Below are 16,225 nucleotides of genomic sequence, written 5' to 3'. Positions count from 1 at the left end.
GTAGATCTTCTTATCTTTTGATGGGCATCTAATCGTCTTCACAAAGACGGGTCAGTTTGGGTATATCTCATCCGCCAAATAGTAGCCCGTATTGTGCTGGTTGTCGTTGGCAACGAAACTGATGGCGGAACCAACGCCATTGCACTGATCGTTGAATAGGGGAGACGACCGGAGGACGTTGATGTCGTTGTTCGATCCGGCTATTCCAAAATACGCATGCCATATCCACAGTCAGTAGTCAGCTACAGCTTCAAGGATCATCGTGGGATGCTTGCCTTTGAAGCCGGTAGTGTACATCCCTTTCCAGGCGTCAGAGCAATTCTTCCACTCCCAATACATACAATCTATGCTGCCCAACATCCCGGGAAACCCGTGCACCGACCCGTGCATATCTATTAGCTGATGGCAGTCTACGGGGTTGGGCTTCCAAAGATACCATTCTCCGAATATCTCTCTAATGCCCTCGCAAAAATACTGCAGACACTCACGAGCTGTCGACTTGCCAATGTGGAGGTACTCGTCGAACATGTCGGTCGCGCCTCCGTATGCCAGCTGCCTGATTGCGGCAGTCCACTTCTTTATGGGCGTGTGACCGGGTTTGCCAACCGCATCCTCCCTGAACCTGAAATACTTGTATCGATGCTCTAAAGCACTCACGATACGGAGAAATAGCAGACAATGCATCCTAAAACGTCGTCGGAATAAGTTATCCCCAAAACGCAGCTCCAGAGCGAAGTAGTCTGCAAACAACCGATGATGTGCAGCGATGTGGTCCCGGGGTACTACAGCTCGACGACGGATGGGGCGAGGTACCACCGCCTGCTACTGCCGCTGCATCGCCTCGCGTAGCCCATGTCATAGCAGCCTGCAGTTCTTCATTAATTCGTCGGCCCTCATTCGCACCACCATTAGTCATTCTGTATATACTTGACAATAGAAATTTAGAGAGAGAGAAACTTGTTAACACAAGTGGAGCGAGTGAAATGAAGTTCAACGAGTCGTATATATAGATTTTGTTAAAAAAAAATCAAAAAATGGGAAGTCCGCGCATTGCCGCAATGGCGGATGTCGCGGTGGACGTCGGCACGACGGCCGCGCCCCTCCCGTGTCCGCCCCTCTCCGCCCTAATGCTGGACGTCCTGCGCGCCCTTCCCCGAAGCCTCTTCGACGTCCGCCGGGAAGGGCAGCATTGTAGATGCTCTTATTTTATTATTTATATTTGCATAATTAGTTAAACAATCTTCAACTAACTTATCTAACTAATGCATCAAATTTGAATTATACAGTAATATTTGAGAATTGAGAATCTAAAATTCATGATAGTACCAATATTTTAAGGTGGGTTGAAATATATCCAGCCCAATCCAACGCCTTAGGCATCCAGCCCAACCCAAAATATTTTAATTACGGTAAGCAGAATTGTTTGGATTAAAACGCGTAGATTAATTCCTAAGAAAAGTGAATATATATGTAAAACACTTTTTGGTAGCACTTGCCAAATCCAAATCTCACCGACGCGTGAAAATCGAAATCCCAGCAAAAATATCTACCAAATCTTCTCTCTCTAAACCCCAAATGGCCGCTCCGGCGACTCTCCCCATCTCCAACCCCCAATCCGAATCTCAGCCCCCGATCGCCACCCCCGCCTTCCGCGCCTTCATCTCCCGCCTCAATTCCAACATCCGCAACGGCCTCGCCCAGCGCCGCCCCTGGCTCGAGCTCCTCGACCGCTCCTCCTTCTCCCGCCCCGACTCCCTCTCCGACGCCGCCTCTCGCATCCGCAAAAACTTCTCCTATTTCCGCGTCAATTACGTCTCCCTCATCGCCCTCTCCCTTGCCCTCTCCCTCTTCTCCCATCCCCTCTCCCTCCTCGTCCTCCTCGCCCTCCTCGCCGCCTGGATCTTCCTCTACCTCTTCCGCCCCGCCGATCAGCCGCTCGTCCTCGCCGGCCGCACCTTCTCCGATCCCGAAACTGTGGGGATTCTGGTGGTTTCCACCATAGTCGTGGTCTTCCTCACCAGCGTCGGATCTCTGCTCATCTCCGCATTGCTCCTCGGCCTCGCCGTGGTCTGCACGCACGGCGCGTTCCGGATGCCTGAGGATTTGTTCTTGGATGATCAGGAGCAGGTCAACACCGGCTTCCTCTCGTTTCTAGGCGGCGCCGCCTCCTCTGCCGCCGCGGCTGCTGCTCCTACGGTTGTCGCAGCGCGCGTCTGATTGTAGATCTGGTGCGGAGATCAACACACGAGGTAATATGTGGAAGTGAATTGAATTTTACTCGGAAAATATTTGTGATTCATCCGTTGTTGTGATGGACATGTGTAGTTAGGGTTTCTTGTTTGCAATTCAGGATACTTTACCAATGTCTATCAATGTAATTGTTTTGGATCGATTTATGTTTAATATTTCTTCATTAATGGATTTTGCTCCTTTGAACTCTCCCTGTTGCAATCGATGATGCTCTTTATGTTCTTGAAAATGGATACTCCTTCAAATTGTTTGCGTTTTGGTGTATCATGTTTCGTAAGGATTTATCTGTAACATTGATTAAAATAATTTCACAAGGAATTATGTGAAATTTTACTCCTTAGCTAAAAAATTATTAAAATTTTACACCAAAAGATTTTGAAGGCTCCCAAAACGTCTATATTAATTATAATTTCAATTTATGCAATGTTATGTATGATGTTTAGATTGGAGCTGTAATTAAATCTAATACTTGACACAATTTGAATAAAACTCCCAAATAATACAACTTTGCGAGATTATAGAGTCAATTTTAGTACTGGTATTATTTAATTTGAATATTAAGGTTTTGAAGAAAGATTTTACGAAAAGCTAGAAAATTAAACAATAAAGAGATGGGATTTTGAAGTCTTTATTGTCATATTCAAGATCTTCATCAATATTTGCGTGTGGGTCTAAAGTTAAAGACATCTATATTTGTAGACCCACTCATGCACCCATGGTAGCCTAAAGTAAATATTTGAAGTGAAAAGCATGGACTGGATTAACTGGATTATGACATTCAATCAACTATTCACAAACTAATTACAAATTATTGGCAATGGAAACATTTAGCCACACATTACACTATGAACAATACCAAAAGCCTTGAATTTCATGATGAATTCAATGGAAAATGACAAATAGGCGTCGTGATGATGAAGAACATTGGCTCAAATACTTCATCTAATTATATTCCTTTTCTTCAATCTTTTCTCCCAGTTTTTCTTGGCTAATTTTGGGTTTTTTCATCCAAGAGAGAATATGACCATAACCGCTCAATGATCCTCCCTTTTTACTTGATTTCGTCAAAGAAATTGCTTCTGTGCGTGATTCCCGCACGATCGTGCATCAAACAGCCATGTGCACGGTTCGCGCAATGGCTTCAACTCTGGGTGAATTGGTGACAACTGGTTGATGCATGAACCAGCCCTATTCGAGTTGCGGGCTAATTGGCTTATTCAGGCCCGTCCACGAATTACGGATTGCATTGACACCTTTATAATCATGTGGACTCATACAATCGTACTAGTGTATTTAGATAGGTGCAAAATCGAGAAAGTAACTTCTTTTTAATAAAAGAACACAATAAAATTATGCTCCCTCCGTCTCTCATTAATTGACACTAGTTGACTTTGCACGAGTTTTAAGAAATATAGTAGAAACTAAGTGAAAAGAATTAGTGAAATGTGAGTCAGTGAGTCCTACTTTTATATATTAATTTTATAATAAAATATGAGTGAAATGAGTGAATGGACTGTGAGATCCATTACTAAAAGTAGTAGGATGTCTACTAATTATAGATAGATGAAAAAGAAAATTGGTGTCGATTCCTGGGGATGGAGGGAGTAACATTAGTTTAATCATTAAAAATTAGAATGTGAAACTAATCAAATTTAAATAGTAATGTAGTACTACTTGTGTACGATATTTGAAATGAGTATGGTAAGTAGTACATTATAAGGCCAAATGCATAGTGGTGTAACTCTTGACGCCACAAAACGAGACCAATAAGAACCAATCACAACATTTATTGGCATAAAAATTGAAATCTTATTCCAAGGCTCACAATCAATCCGATTGGTCCCCCTCTACGTACTTGTGCAAATGCCGCATACAGCTTAGCTCAAACGACAACACAAGATGAAGATGGAGCCCCGCACTTTAACCGTCAAACCTCCCGGCTTCCACTTCCCAACAAACAAACTCCCCCGCCGCCACGTCTCCTTCCGCCGCGTCGTCACCGCCGAATGCACCCCCCCGGCCGGGCGCCGCGATGTGCTCATCGCCCCCTTGCTCGCCCTCGGAGCGTACGCGCTCCACTCGGCCGCGGCCAAGGCGGACGAGACGGCAGAATCAACTAAGCAGCATGTCAAGGACGAGACGATTAATTCGAGGATCTACGACGCAACGGCGATAGGAGAGCCGCTGGCGCTGGGGAAGGACAAGAGCAAGGCGTGGGAGAAGATGATGAACGCGCGGATCGTGTATTTAGGCGAGGCCGAGCAGGTCCCGACGCGAGACGACAAAGAGGTGGAGATGGAGATCGTGAGCAAGCTGAGGAAGAGATGCGCTCAAGCTGAGAGGCCCCTGTCGTTGGCCTTGGAGGCTATTCCTTGTGATTTGCAGTCCCCCCTCAATAGCTATATCCAAGGCAGGATCACTGCAGACGCCCTCGAGTCTTTACTAACGCATTGGCCGTCACAGCGCTGGCAGGAATACGAGCCTCTGCTCACTTACTGCCGCGATAATGGAGTTCCGGTTATTGCCTGCGGCCTCCCCCTTGAGGTGCGGTGCGTTTATATATTTATGATATGTTTTGTGATGTCAGCTGATTATATTAAGTTTAATGGCGTTGTTTTTATAGGTTTTGAGGACAATTCAAGGTGAAGGGGTAGGCGGGCTCTCGGAAAGTGACCGGAAGAAATATGGTCCGCCTGCAGGGTCGGGCTTCATCTCAGGGTTCCGGTCTATCTCAAGGCGATCCTCATCATCTTCTTCGTCCTCCTCCTCTCTTGACATAAATTTCTCAAGTCCGCCTGCTCCGTTCGAGCCAAGCTCCTACTTCTCCATGCAAGCCAAAGTGGTGGAGGACTACTCCATGTCTCAGATCATTCTACAGGCCGTTACAGCCAGTGGGAGCAACGGGATGCTGGTAGTAGTGACGGGCGCCAACCATGTCGCCTACGGGGCCAGAGGGACGGGTCTACCCGCAAGAATATCCAGAAAGATCCAGAAGAAAAATCAAGTAGTGATATTGCTTGACCCTGAGCGCCAGTATATCAGGAGGGAGGGAGAAGTCCCTGTCGCGGACTTCTTGTGGTACTCGGCTGCCAGGCCCTGCAGTCGGAACTGCTTCGATCGTGCTGAAATCGCTCGAGTCATGAATGCTGCTGGAACTAGGAGAGAAGCCTTACCTCAGGTAAGCCAACTATATTTTTTTTTTCAGACTGTCCCAAGATAGTTAAGTCATTTTCTGTTTTTGGCTAAATCAGGACCTTCAAAACGGACTTGATCTCGGTCTAGTGTCCCCTGAAGTACTACAGAATTTCTTTGATCTAGAGCGATATCCGATCATCTCCGAACTAACACACCGTTTCCAGGTAATTCGATGATTATGTTCAACTCTATTTTTTTTGTCAAAGATGTTAAGGATGTTTGATCACCAACAGGGCTTCAGAGAAAGACTACTGGCAGATCCCAAATTTCTACACAGATTGGCCATAGAAGAGTCCATATCAATCACCACAGCCCTGGTAGCTCAGTACACGAGGCGCGGAGACAGATTCATCCAAGAGCTGGACTATGTTATCACGGACACAGTTAGAGGGATCGTGGTGGATTTCTTCACCGTGTGGCTCCCGGCGCCCACGCTGTCGTTCCTCCCTGTCGTGGACTCTGCTGCCCCGGACAGCTTGGAAGCGGTGAAGGGCCTGTTGGGGTCCATCCCGGACAATGCTTTCCAGAAGAATCCGGTCGGGAGGGACTGGAACGTGAGCCATAGAATAGCATCAGTGGTGTTTGGTGGTCTAAAGCTGGCCAGTGTGGGATTCGTCTCCAGCATTGGCGCGGTGGTCTCGTCAAACATACTGTACCTGTTTCGGAAGCTCATCAATCCGAGCTTTGCTGCGATGGAGCAGAACAAACGCTCGCCTATACTCAAATCCGCCCTCGTCTATTCAACCTTCCTCGGAACATCAGCAAATCTGCGCTATCAAGTACACGAAATGCGCTAGATTTATGTCATTTCTTTCAATGAGATCAAATCAAACAAAATAGTTTGTTTGTTTGTGTACAGTTTATTGCAGGAATAGTGGAGCATAGGATATCGGAGGAGATCGCGGACCAGCCATTGCTAGTAAACGGGATATCGTTTGTGGCTCGAACGATAAACTCGTACTTGGGAACGCAGGTGATATGGCATTGGAATGTATTGTTATTGTAGTCATAAAATTGAGATGATGAATGGTTGCTGATACATTGAATTTGTGCAGCAATGGATTGATTTGGCAAGGTACACAGGAGTGCAGGCTAGTAAGAAGGAAGAAGAAATAGTAGTAACATCGTATGAAGTGTTAGAAGATGCTACCAACAACATTGATGAAGTTGAAGCCAACCAGCAATAGGCTGAGTATCTTCCAAATGCCATTCATTCTTTCACAATTTTGGCTAAGTGTACATTGAGAATGGACAACCACAGGAATACTTTCAATCAATTTTCATTAATAATATTTTTTATAGAATTCTTCGATCACTAGTAGTTATCATTTGTCTGCCTTCCATAATGTATTTTAAATGTTTATTTTTGTATCCATAAAATAAGATGCAATATGGATCACCAAAAGTGAGTTTTTTTGAATAAATGCATAACATATAAAAATTCATTTTAAATAGGAAATAAAATAAAAAGGAAGTATAATTAGAGTAGTAAACGTTTTAGATATCAAATTTTAATGATTTATTTTAGTATATATGAAATAAAAATAAAATAAAAATATTGTACTGTACTACTCAATATGAATGGAAATAAGGACTTTTGGTTTATTGACTAGCAACTTAATCACTAAATCGTATTGAGAATGAATATATTTACCCAATCATAGTGTTTTTCAACTTGATTATAAGGCATAATTATGCTTGCAGGCATTAAAAAAAATATCTTACAAAGTGGGGTTCGTTTAATTTATAGTCACAAAGAATTGCATTTCTTAACAAATGCGCAACACAAATTGGGTTGTTATGAAAGACGGGGGTGGGGTTGGGCTGAATGGTATGCAATTTTTAGAAAAATGTAGGGATATTTTTGAAATTTTTTATTCACATCGTCTCATTAGATAACCATTTTTCCATTTTTTTTCCTCAATCAAGACGATCATTTTCTACTTTTCGATCTTTCTCACTAAAATATTCAACTACTATTTTTTTTACTTTACTGCACTCGACATTCGACAACTCTACCTACTATCTCGTGCCACTGAAAAATGTGATTATCTTGAGCTTGAGTAGGACGAAGAGAATATTTATTTATAAATTCAAAATAAATTAACTCCCTCCTTCTCACTCACACAATCCCACATCGCTCTCTCACGACCTGCCATCAGCAAAGCCCCATGCATTGTGATTTTCTTCATACAAGTACGAATAACATTTGTGATCTTATTTAAATTATTTTTAAAATATGGACATTTAATAATTATTTATCTTATTCATAACCACAACTTTTAAGAACATTTTTTGAATGCATCATAAATTTTAGTCAAGCAGTTGAAATCAACTAACTTCACTACTATATGTTTTTGGATTAATGGATTTAATTTCAAATCAATTGATACTGATCATATGCTTTGTTATTTTCAGATAAATGAATCGTTCTAAGAAACTTTCTTCTGATGTCAAAGTTCAATCTTTATCAGCTAATGGACCTTTTCTGCAACCTCAAGTCATCTTAAGAAATACTACTACTATATAATTTTAGTTGATTTATGAGCTAGCAAGATCGATTTACTTTCAAATTTGACACAGAAATACAGATAAAAACATGATAGTATGTGTTTCAGTTTGGAATTGAGAGCAAACAATATGGCATAAAAGGAAATATACTCAAAAGTAAAACTCACACAATAACAGAGCAATATATCTCCAAATAAAAGAATTCTCAACACTTAAGCTACATGTATCAATATTACAGTGTTACCTGACGATTCCAAAACTTGCGCTGAGCTAATCATCTTCTCGTCGAATAACTGAGATTGTTGGTGCTGTCATTGTTTCATCCTCAACTCTCGCAGAAGATTCTTCTTCAATAAACGCGAGCTGCCTCCCGGGGCTGTTGTACTCCTTGGATAATCGGCTGGGACTAGGCGAGTTGCCCTTTGTAACACGGGATGGAGATGGGATGTTGTTCCCTAACGGTGAAGTGGGATGAGATCGGAACTCACCACCCTCGCGATTCAATGGGGACATAGGCATATGCTCGCAGTTCTTCTTGTAAAACTTGTCTTCCACGATTTCATATGCATTCCCAGTTCTTACTTCCTGAGCCAACGAGCACCAACAGCAGAAAAGCCACATGGCACAGTCGGTCACAGCTGGTTTGCCACAGCAGAATTTCGAAGGAGGCAGATTAAATCTCTTTCTCATCTGAATTCTCCAAAACCCACCGTAGAGTAGACCAAAAACACAGAGGAATATCCCGGTGATGCCTAATGCCTCCCTAACGGTCTCGTTATCAATATTAACAGCAGCCAGGTTGAATATCCAAAAGGGAGCCATACAAAACAGAAGAAAAGTTGCGATGTGGACGTACATATTGCCAAACCCGAGCCTCTCCATATTCCATCCGAAAACACAGAAGCTACAGAACAGTGAAAGGTAAGCTAAAGAAATGTCATCCCAAAAATCAAGAATGCCTCCACTCCAACTTGGTCTCGTCTCCAGTGTTCTTCCATCGTCTCTCATCGCAAACGAGAATCTCTTTTCTAGCGATTCTCTCCTAGATTGGTCTCTGCTACTACTATCCTCGGTCGTAACTGGAATTTGCATTTCCTCATCTGACTGAGTCTCGTAATCTTTCCCAAGAGGGCTAAGCATAGTGTACACTCCAGCAACTGCAGGGGCACCAATTGCGAACGAGATACATATTCCAACACCAATGGCAGGTCGCTCCGACCTCTTGTATCCCAAGTTAAGACCACATAACGCGTATTGAGCAAAGCAGTTTAAGTTCAGCAAGGCTACAACCACCATCATATGTGCCCATTCGTGGGGTTTGTAAGTACCATGTTTGCAGTAAACTTTCCGAAGCTTTAGAATATCTTCTTCCCTCCACCTAAGCAGTAGTGCCAGGTGATATATTCGCTTCGGATGCTGGTATAAACACATGAGAGTGAACAAAGCATTGAGGATCTGATTATTGACTTCAAACCAAGCATCCCTCTCCGACTTCTTGGGCAGGGCATGGTTCAACATGCCAATCATGACCATGAACAAGATAGCACCGGAAACAGCAACACATGCAATCCAAACAAAGAGTGCCATATTCATAGGATCTCTTATCCATTCTTTCCCCATTTTCACAAGGTTATTCCAGTCCATTTTACGCGAAAATATCCTATGGAAGCGCTCACGTATATGGAGACTACCGGAAGAAGGTACAGCACGTGAAGCCTCATCCTTCCCCTCTGCAATCCGCTGAAACCTAGCTGAAGGCGACGCTAAGTTGCCAAATTTAAGAAACCTTAGCCTTTTAGAGATAGCGGAGAAACCGCCATCGGATCCTCTCCCCGAGCTATCTTCATTTATAAGACCTCTCTGAGATGTTGAGATGTGTAGAGGTGCATGACTCTTGACTTTACCAACACTAGACTCCTCACTTCCCACAATATCCTCACCATCACCAATTGAAACCATAATTGTTTTTTTCTCTCTAGAGATCACCAAAGCATTCTCAATCTTTTACCCGTTTCCCTTGACTGTGACAATTAAGCTACCAAAATAAACTCAATTCATGACTGCAACTTCACTTCACCCAATATATTCTGGAAAAATAAGCAAAATCAAATATGCAAATTGAAAACCCCAACTAAAAGATGAAAACACAGAGACTAAGAGTAGGATTTCCATTCATTCAAATACCAATTACTACAGCTCAAAAGCAAAAATAACAAATTAAATTAAACAGCTAGAAACAAGATAGGAAAACTTGGCAGATACAGCAGTACAAAAATACAAGAAAGGAAAGGAATACAGCAATATGTAAGCAATGAATTTGAAAAAAAACTCACAAATAGGGCAAATTAGCAGAGCAAAATTTGTGTGTGATTGAAGGTTGGAATTTGAGATTGGGCAGCTACAGTTCCAGAGAAGAAAATGAAAGAATATTGAATAAACTTTAAAGTGGGATGCTTTTATTTTGGGTTTTCCCTTCTTCTTCATCCTTCTCCTATAACTATAACTTTTATTCCGTTGGGTCAACCGTTATCTGTCGTCAACGTGGCTTTATTACATTTTATTTTTATTTATAAAATACATTTTGAATCTAGAGTGGAATAGTAGTATATGTTTGATATATCTGTCTTTTTTATTGGATTCATAGAAATTTGATCAAATTTTGATGTCTGTGTCTTGAAATCTTAAAAACGCGTTGAAAAAGTTTTTTTCAGGACTAAGAAGATATTCAAACGGGAAAGATAATCATAAATCTAATGACAAAAAAGACTTGATTAGGGTTGATTGTGGTTTTACTAAACTAAACAGGTTACAACAGCCATTGACAATGCAAAAGCATGTTGGCCAAAGTGAATGCCACGTGGTAAATATCTGGCTTCACGTGAAATTAAGAAAATAGTTATTCTAAATGTGTATAAGTAAGTTGGTTAGCGGTAGAGTATTCGTGTCTGAAATTAAAGATTTTGAATTCGAGTATAAATATCAAGCCACCCACCACATCCACCTATCTGGTCCCTAATTTATATGTAACTGGTAGAGTAATAATATCTGAAATCAAAGATTTTGAATTTGAATACAAATCTCAAGCGATTCACCACATCCATCTATCTGGTCCCTAATTTATTTATAGCGGTAGAGTAATAATGTCTGCAGTGGCGGACATATGTAGAGCTTTGGGGGACCCATGTAACCCCCAAGAATTTCAAATTTCCTTATATATATTTTATATTCATAAGATTTATGTATTAATTTATCAGCCCAAGTGGTCTTCTTTTAGGCCTATCAGCTTCCAGTACCAGCTTCGATGACCGTGTTCAATTCTCCACAAGCTCAGTTTTTAGCTTTTATGATTTCAATTTGTCTTTACACCAAAAATAATAATAATAATAATATATTAGTACTTCATTAATTAACCCATCTCAAAATTTATCCATAACTGATAGTATCAATTTTTCCTTTTGTTATTTGTGATTGGCTTTTATTATTTCAATATGTCTTTGCACAAAAAAAAAATCATACTCCTATATTAGTATACTTCATTAATTAACCTATCTTAAAATTTATCCATTATTGATAGTATCCATTTTTCCTTATGTTATTTTTGATGTTTTTTTTTTATTTTTCTACAACTATTATAAATAAAAAATTTCAGATTTTATACTAATTTATTCCAAAATTTATTCATAACTGATTATACTCCAATAAAAATATATATATTTCTAGTATTCGTATTATTTAATTATTTCTATCTCATTACTCATTTTTCTCGCAATTGTCGGCTATGCTAGCATAAAAAATAATATCCTACAATTGTTATCAATAACTTGGATCACCCACTGTCAAAATCCTGCGTCCGCCACTGAACGTCTGAAATCAAAAATTTTGGATACTGAATACAATTCTCAGGCCATCCACTACATCCACCTATCTGGTCCCTAATCTATTTGAATCGAATACTAATATATGGCGCAAAAAAGTTGACTTACAATTTCAGACAAAACTATTTTGGTATAGTTTTTATTTAGTTTTAAACTTTTAGTAGCGTGATTTGTGTACAATTAAGGGCTCGTTTGGTAGCTATGTCATGTTTCGACTAGACATGATACCATTATGATAGTAATCATAGTTTCGATTAGTTAATTTACATATATTAGGTGTTTGGTAGATTAAGATAATTATGAGTTATCTTATTGTAGTGTTTGGTACAATAAGTCACAAGTAAGGATTAAAATTATGATTGTCAAAATTATCCTTATTAGTTTAAGTTAATTACTAAACTATCATCATTTTACCCTAATTATTCCTATAAAATCGTTTTGTTTAAAATTAACATCTTTTCAAGCTAAACTCCTTACAAAAATTAGCATCTTTATATCAAAAAACTTATATTTATTTTGGTATTCTATTTTTGTGAGCATTAATAATTTTGGACAAATTTTATGAATAATCAATTATTATTTTGGACAAATTCTATATGAAAATATTTTATCAAGTACCAAATTTTCTATGTTCAATTTTTTTGAAGTTTAAAGCGTTTGTGGATTGAACAACATCGTATATTTATGTTCAAAACAAAAGTAATTGCCTTCAAGTATTACGTAATTATAAGTATAATATAATATAATGTAAATAAAGTAATATAATGAGAATATAATACGATTTAATGTAAAGTAATATAATGAGAATATAAAGTAATATAATGAGAATATTATAATATAATATAATGTAAATAAAATAACAAAGTAATATAATTAGAACAACAAATTGACATCAACAAAATTCTTAATATGATTTAATAGGAAAATGACGTTCTTCAATACAACAACTAAGTAAAATTGATGGGTTAGAAATTTTGATGGGTAAAATTGTATTTTGCTAATTTAACTAGGCTTCCATGATAAATAACATAGGATTTTGGGTAGTTACAAATATGACTAAAACATAAGATTTTCAGTGGGCTTTGTGCGGGCCGGAAATAAAACACGGGCTACTATATTTGGTAACATAACTACCAAACACACAAATAAACCCAGATTAATCTCTTATCTAGGCGAAACATAGCTACCAAACGGCCCCTTAGCTTATGTGAATAGTATTAAGTCTTTATTTCAGCTTAGAAAATTAGTCCATAGTTTTGATGAATTACACTAATAACGGATTTCACAGTTGGATCAAAATAATAAGATAAAATTACTAAGCTATTCTACATCTATCTCACTCTCAAAATGTTCATACATATTCCTGAAACTATTTTTGTCCAAACAAAATTTAAATCGTATTCTATATTTTACACCAAAGATTAATTTAAAATAGCGTAAATTTTTATTTAAATTATCTAACACACCAACAATAAATTTTTTTCTTGTTTTGGGAGAAAATATATTTGTGGTTCTTAGGAACAAATTCTTTTTTATTTTAAAATATGCCTTAAGCAAATGTGTAATTGAAGAAATATGCATGTATGTAACGTGTAATTGGAATACTCATTCTAAGAATGCACAAACTTAAATATGCATTTCAAGAATGCATGATATCATTTAAATATAATGGGGTTGTTCGGTTTGTAAGATTGTATATCGGGATTAAATAAGTTGTGTATTTGGTTTATAAAATTGAATTCTACAACTCAATGCTAGATGGATTATCATGTGATAATTAGCCATAGTCAACTCACTCTAACTAATATAATCTTAGAACATAATACTAGAGTATGTATTGAACTTTTGATATTATTTTATCTAGGAAATCAAACATCTCTAATATTCTTATCATCCACTTTTGGAAATACTACTACTCCACATTTAACACGCCATTGACAAATTTTATAGCAAATTCTTTAAAGCTTTTGGTCATATTTTTTGTTTGTGCATGATATTTCCACAATTGTTTAATATTATAATTTTGTAGTTGAAATTTATAATACTATAGAATATTCTTTTAGATCTAGGGTTAAGAATTACTTCCTTCGTCCCATGTTATTGAATGCATTTTTTCTCAGCACAAGATTTAAGAAAATTGTGTTTAGCAGATTATATGAAAATAAAATAATGTTCCTTGTCTTACTAAATGTGAAGCATTTGCTTTCATCATGAAATCTTATGTGTTTTGTTTTATGAATTAAGGAGAATAAAATCTAGATTATGTTGTTTCTATTTTAGAAAATGCTACTTCTAGTAAGAAAACTCAAAAAGAAAACGTGTCATTAATTAAAGTCATCACTGAAATAGCGCACTTATCGTATTGAAATCACCATTTTTCCGATATATCGAAAGATTTCGGTATGGTAACGGTATCAATTTTTCTATACCGCCTGTACACCGAATATTAGGTATATACTGTAGATTCAGTATACCGCGGTATACCGAATCCTCGGTACATATCGAAAAATCTGTATACGTTGTTATATACTCCCTCCGTCTCCTAAAAATAGGAATTTTTAAACGAGCGCGGATTTTAATGCAAAAATTGGTAAAGTAAAAGAGAGATAGAAAGAAAAGTGTATTAGTGGAAAAATGAGTTCCACCTCATTAGTGAGAAAGAAATTTCCTAAAATAAAAAGTTTCTATTTTTAGGGGATGACCCAAAAAGGAAAGAGTTTCCATTTTTATGGAAATGTACATTATATTTAAAATATTTGCATAATAAATAGAATTGAAAGGAAAAAATCTCTAAAAATCCTACTTTTTAAATATTTTGTGTATAAAATAGATTTTTTTTTGCCTAACAGTATTACAGTATACCGTACCAAACTTCGGTATATCATAAAAGTGTGGCATACCGCAATAACAGTAAGATAATGGTATAAAAAATTAACCATATCGAATTTTCGGTATACCGAATTTACCGAAAATTCAGTATGATATCAGTATGATATTTTGCCAAAGTGCAGTTTTCGGTACGGTATGCGGTATGACAATCTCAGTACGATATACCATAACAACGCTGACCACATAACATTCAAGTCATTATAGTACCAACTCACAAAATAACATTATTATACCTAACTAAATTTAATAAATCTACACAACAATCCAAGCAAAAATAATTTCAAATTCAATTACCCTAAAATCAAACTTTTTTCCAAAAACCTGAATGTGGAAAATGCGACTGCTTAATAACAGATTTAATGTATCGCCCAAAAACCAACCTAGACGAACACATGCATTAGTGAGGAGACAAGGGACCATCGTCCGTATTTTGTGCCATCTGAGTGAAAATAATGCATTCAGTTTTTTGGTTGTGATTGGGTCTCTATAGTTCAAAACCATACACAAGATCCAAGTAACTTGTAGATATCAAAAATCCCTACACTTCATCGACGAAATATATCAATGTAATCGTAATCTGGTAACCACGAGATGCAGCAATTCAATAGCAGAAACAATGTTCCCCCCGGGATGAAAATCGAAAACATGAAATGGTGTATTAGTTACAAAAATCATGGTCATGGATCTTGCAAACACTTCCAACACCAAACTTGATAGTAGTATCATTCTTATAGTACACACACAATCCCACAAGACTTATCAGAAGAAACTCAGAGACTTGGATAAATCCACATGGTAAGGAAGGCACAACTCAAGTAAGATCATCTTCCTCCATCTCTTTTGCCTTCAAGGCCTCCTTTACTCTTAATAAAAGTGTTGTCTTCCAAGCATCCTACATCACAGTGAGAAAAGTTACCAATCAAGATTTCGGAGTTAACTATGAAAACAAAGCTGGCTTTCAATCAGGACATTAGCATATAGTGGTCTGTTCAACATAAACAGCGTGTATTCATATATTCAGCGCTACTTTACTGTCTTCCCATCCCCAACCCCAGACAGAGTATTAAGAAACCACTTTTTCATAGCAAAATGCACTCACATGCTATACCCTATATGGAAAATATACAAAATCTGAAGTCTAATGCCTTTTTAGTTTTTACACACATTAACTAGAGTAATTGATCCAGTGAATAGTAACTTTGTTTCATGTAAAGCAACATAGCAATGGTCAGGGAAATTATCATAGACTTATAGGAAATCTAAATAAAGCTTAAAACAAATAATAATGATGATATATGACAATTTGGCAGTAAACAAGACTTGATTCTCTACCAGTGAACTAACTATACACTTGTCATTAGTGAAAAATTCTAGGCCTTACAAACTAAGATTTGTTGTTATGACTTTCATCCTTTTAATTGTATTTCTTAGGTTGTCTTTGTCGATCCTGTTCATTATATTTATTTCACTCTCTCAAGCCTCCCTCAGATACAGTAGCCTAGAAA

General features: G+C 38.0%; 4 protein-coding genes across 4 annotated transcripts; 2 read left to right on the top strand and 2 right to left on the bottom strand.

Moving 5' to 3' along the window:
- Nucleotides 1-231: 231 nt before the first annotated feature.
- LOC125189790 lies at nt 232-684 on the bottom strand. Its single transcript, XM_048087023.1, has one exon. The coding sequence runs from the start codon at nt 682-684 to the stop codon at nt 232-234; it is 453 nt and encodes a 150-aa protein (XP_047942980.1).
- An 805-nt stretch (nt 685-1,489) lies between these two features.
- Nucleotides 1,490-2,436, top strand: LOC125186082 (PRA1 family protein B3-like). Its single transcript, XM_048082395.1, has one exon. The coding sequence runs from the start codon at nt 1,576-1,578 to the stop codon at nt 2,215-2,217; it is 642 nt and encodes a 213-aa protein (XP_047938352.1). The 5' UTR covers nt 1,490-1,575; the 3' UTR covers nt 2,218-2,436.
- Nucleotides 2,437-4,034: 1,598 nt separating this feature from the next.
- On the top strand, nt 4,035-6,760 carry LOC125189161 (protein RETICULATA-RELATED 6, chloroplastic-like). The gene is made up of 6 exons (XM_048086408.1): nt 4,035-4,794; nt 4,874-5,428; nt 5,502-5,609; nt 5,679-6,224; nt 6,305-6,418; nt 6,501-6,760. The coding sequence occupies exons 1-6, from the start codon at nt 4,150-4,152 to the stop codon at nt 6,630-6,632; spliced, it is 2,100 nt and encodes a 699-aa protein (XP_047942365.1). The 5' UTR covers nt 4,035-4,149; the 3' UTR covers nt 6,633-6,760.
- Nucleotides 6,761-8,119: 1,359 nt separating this feature from the next.
- Nucleotides 8,120-10,446, bottom strand: LOC125190391. The gene is made up of 2 exons (XM_048087689.1): nt 10,290-10,446; nt 8,120-10,043 (listed from the first exon to the last, which is right to left on the bottom strand). Exon 2 carries the CDS (start codon nt 9,913-9,915, stop codon nt 8,227-8,229), a length of 1,689 nt encoding a protein of 562 aa, XP_047943646.1. The 5' UTR covers nt 9,916-10,043; nt 10,290-10,446; the 3' UTR covers nt 8,120-8,226.
- Between the last annotated feature and the right edge of the window lie 5,779 nt (nt 10,447-16,225).

Source organism: Salvia hispanica, chromosome 5 (assembly GCF_023119035.1).
Source record: "Salvia hispanica cultivar TCC Black 2014 chromosome 5, UniMelb_Shisp_WGS_1.0, whole genome shotgun sequence".
NCBI lineage: Eukaryota > Viridiplantae > Streptophyta > Magnoliopsida > Lamiales > Lamiaceae > Salvia > Salvia hispanica.
Note: the sequence above shows the minus strand (reverse complement) of the source record. Positions and strands in the feature narration are given on the sequence as shown.

What these genes read in the sequence shown, in the direction of transcription:
- LOC125189790 (XM_048087023.1), bottom strand. Translation starts at nt 684, where the DNA reads ATGCATTGTCTGCTATTTCTCCGTATCGTGAGTGCTTTAGAGCATCGA.
- LOC125186082 (XM_048082395.1), top strand. Translation starts at nt 1,576, where the DNA reads ATGGCCGCTCCGGCGACTCTCCCCATCTCCAACCCCCAATCCGAATCT.
- LOC125189161 (XM_048086408.1), top strand. Translation starts at nt 4,150, where the DNA reads ATGAAGATGGAGCCCCGCACTTTAACCGTCAAACCTCCCGGCTTCCAC. An exon ending in CCTGCGGCCTCCCCCTTGAG is followed by an intron (nt 4,795 to 4,873) that starts GTGCGGTGCGTT and finishes TTGTTTTTATAG; the next exon opens with GTTTTGAGGACAATTCAAGG. An exon ending in AACTAACACACCGTTTCCAG is followed by an intron (nt 5,610 to 5,678) that starts GTAATTCGATGA and finishes GATCACCAACAG; the next exon opens with GGCTTCAGAGAAAGACTACT.
- LOC125190391 (XM_048087689.1), bottom strand. Translation starts at nt 9,915, where the DNA reads ATGGTTTCAATTGGTGATGGTGAGGATATTGTGGGAAGTGAGGAGTCT.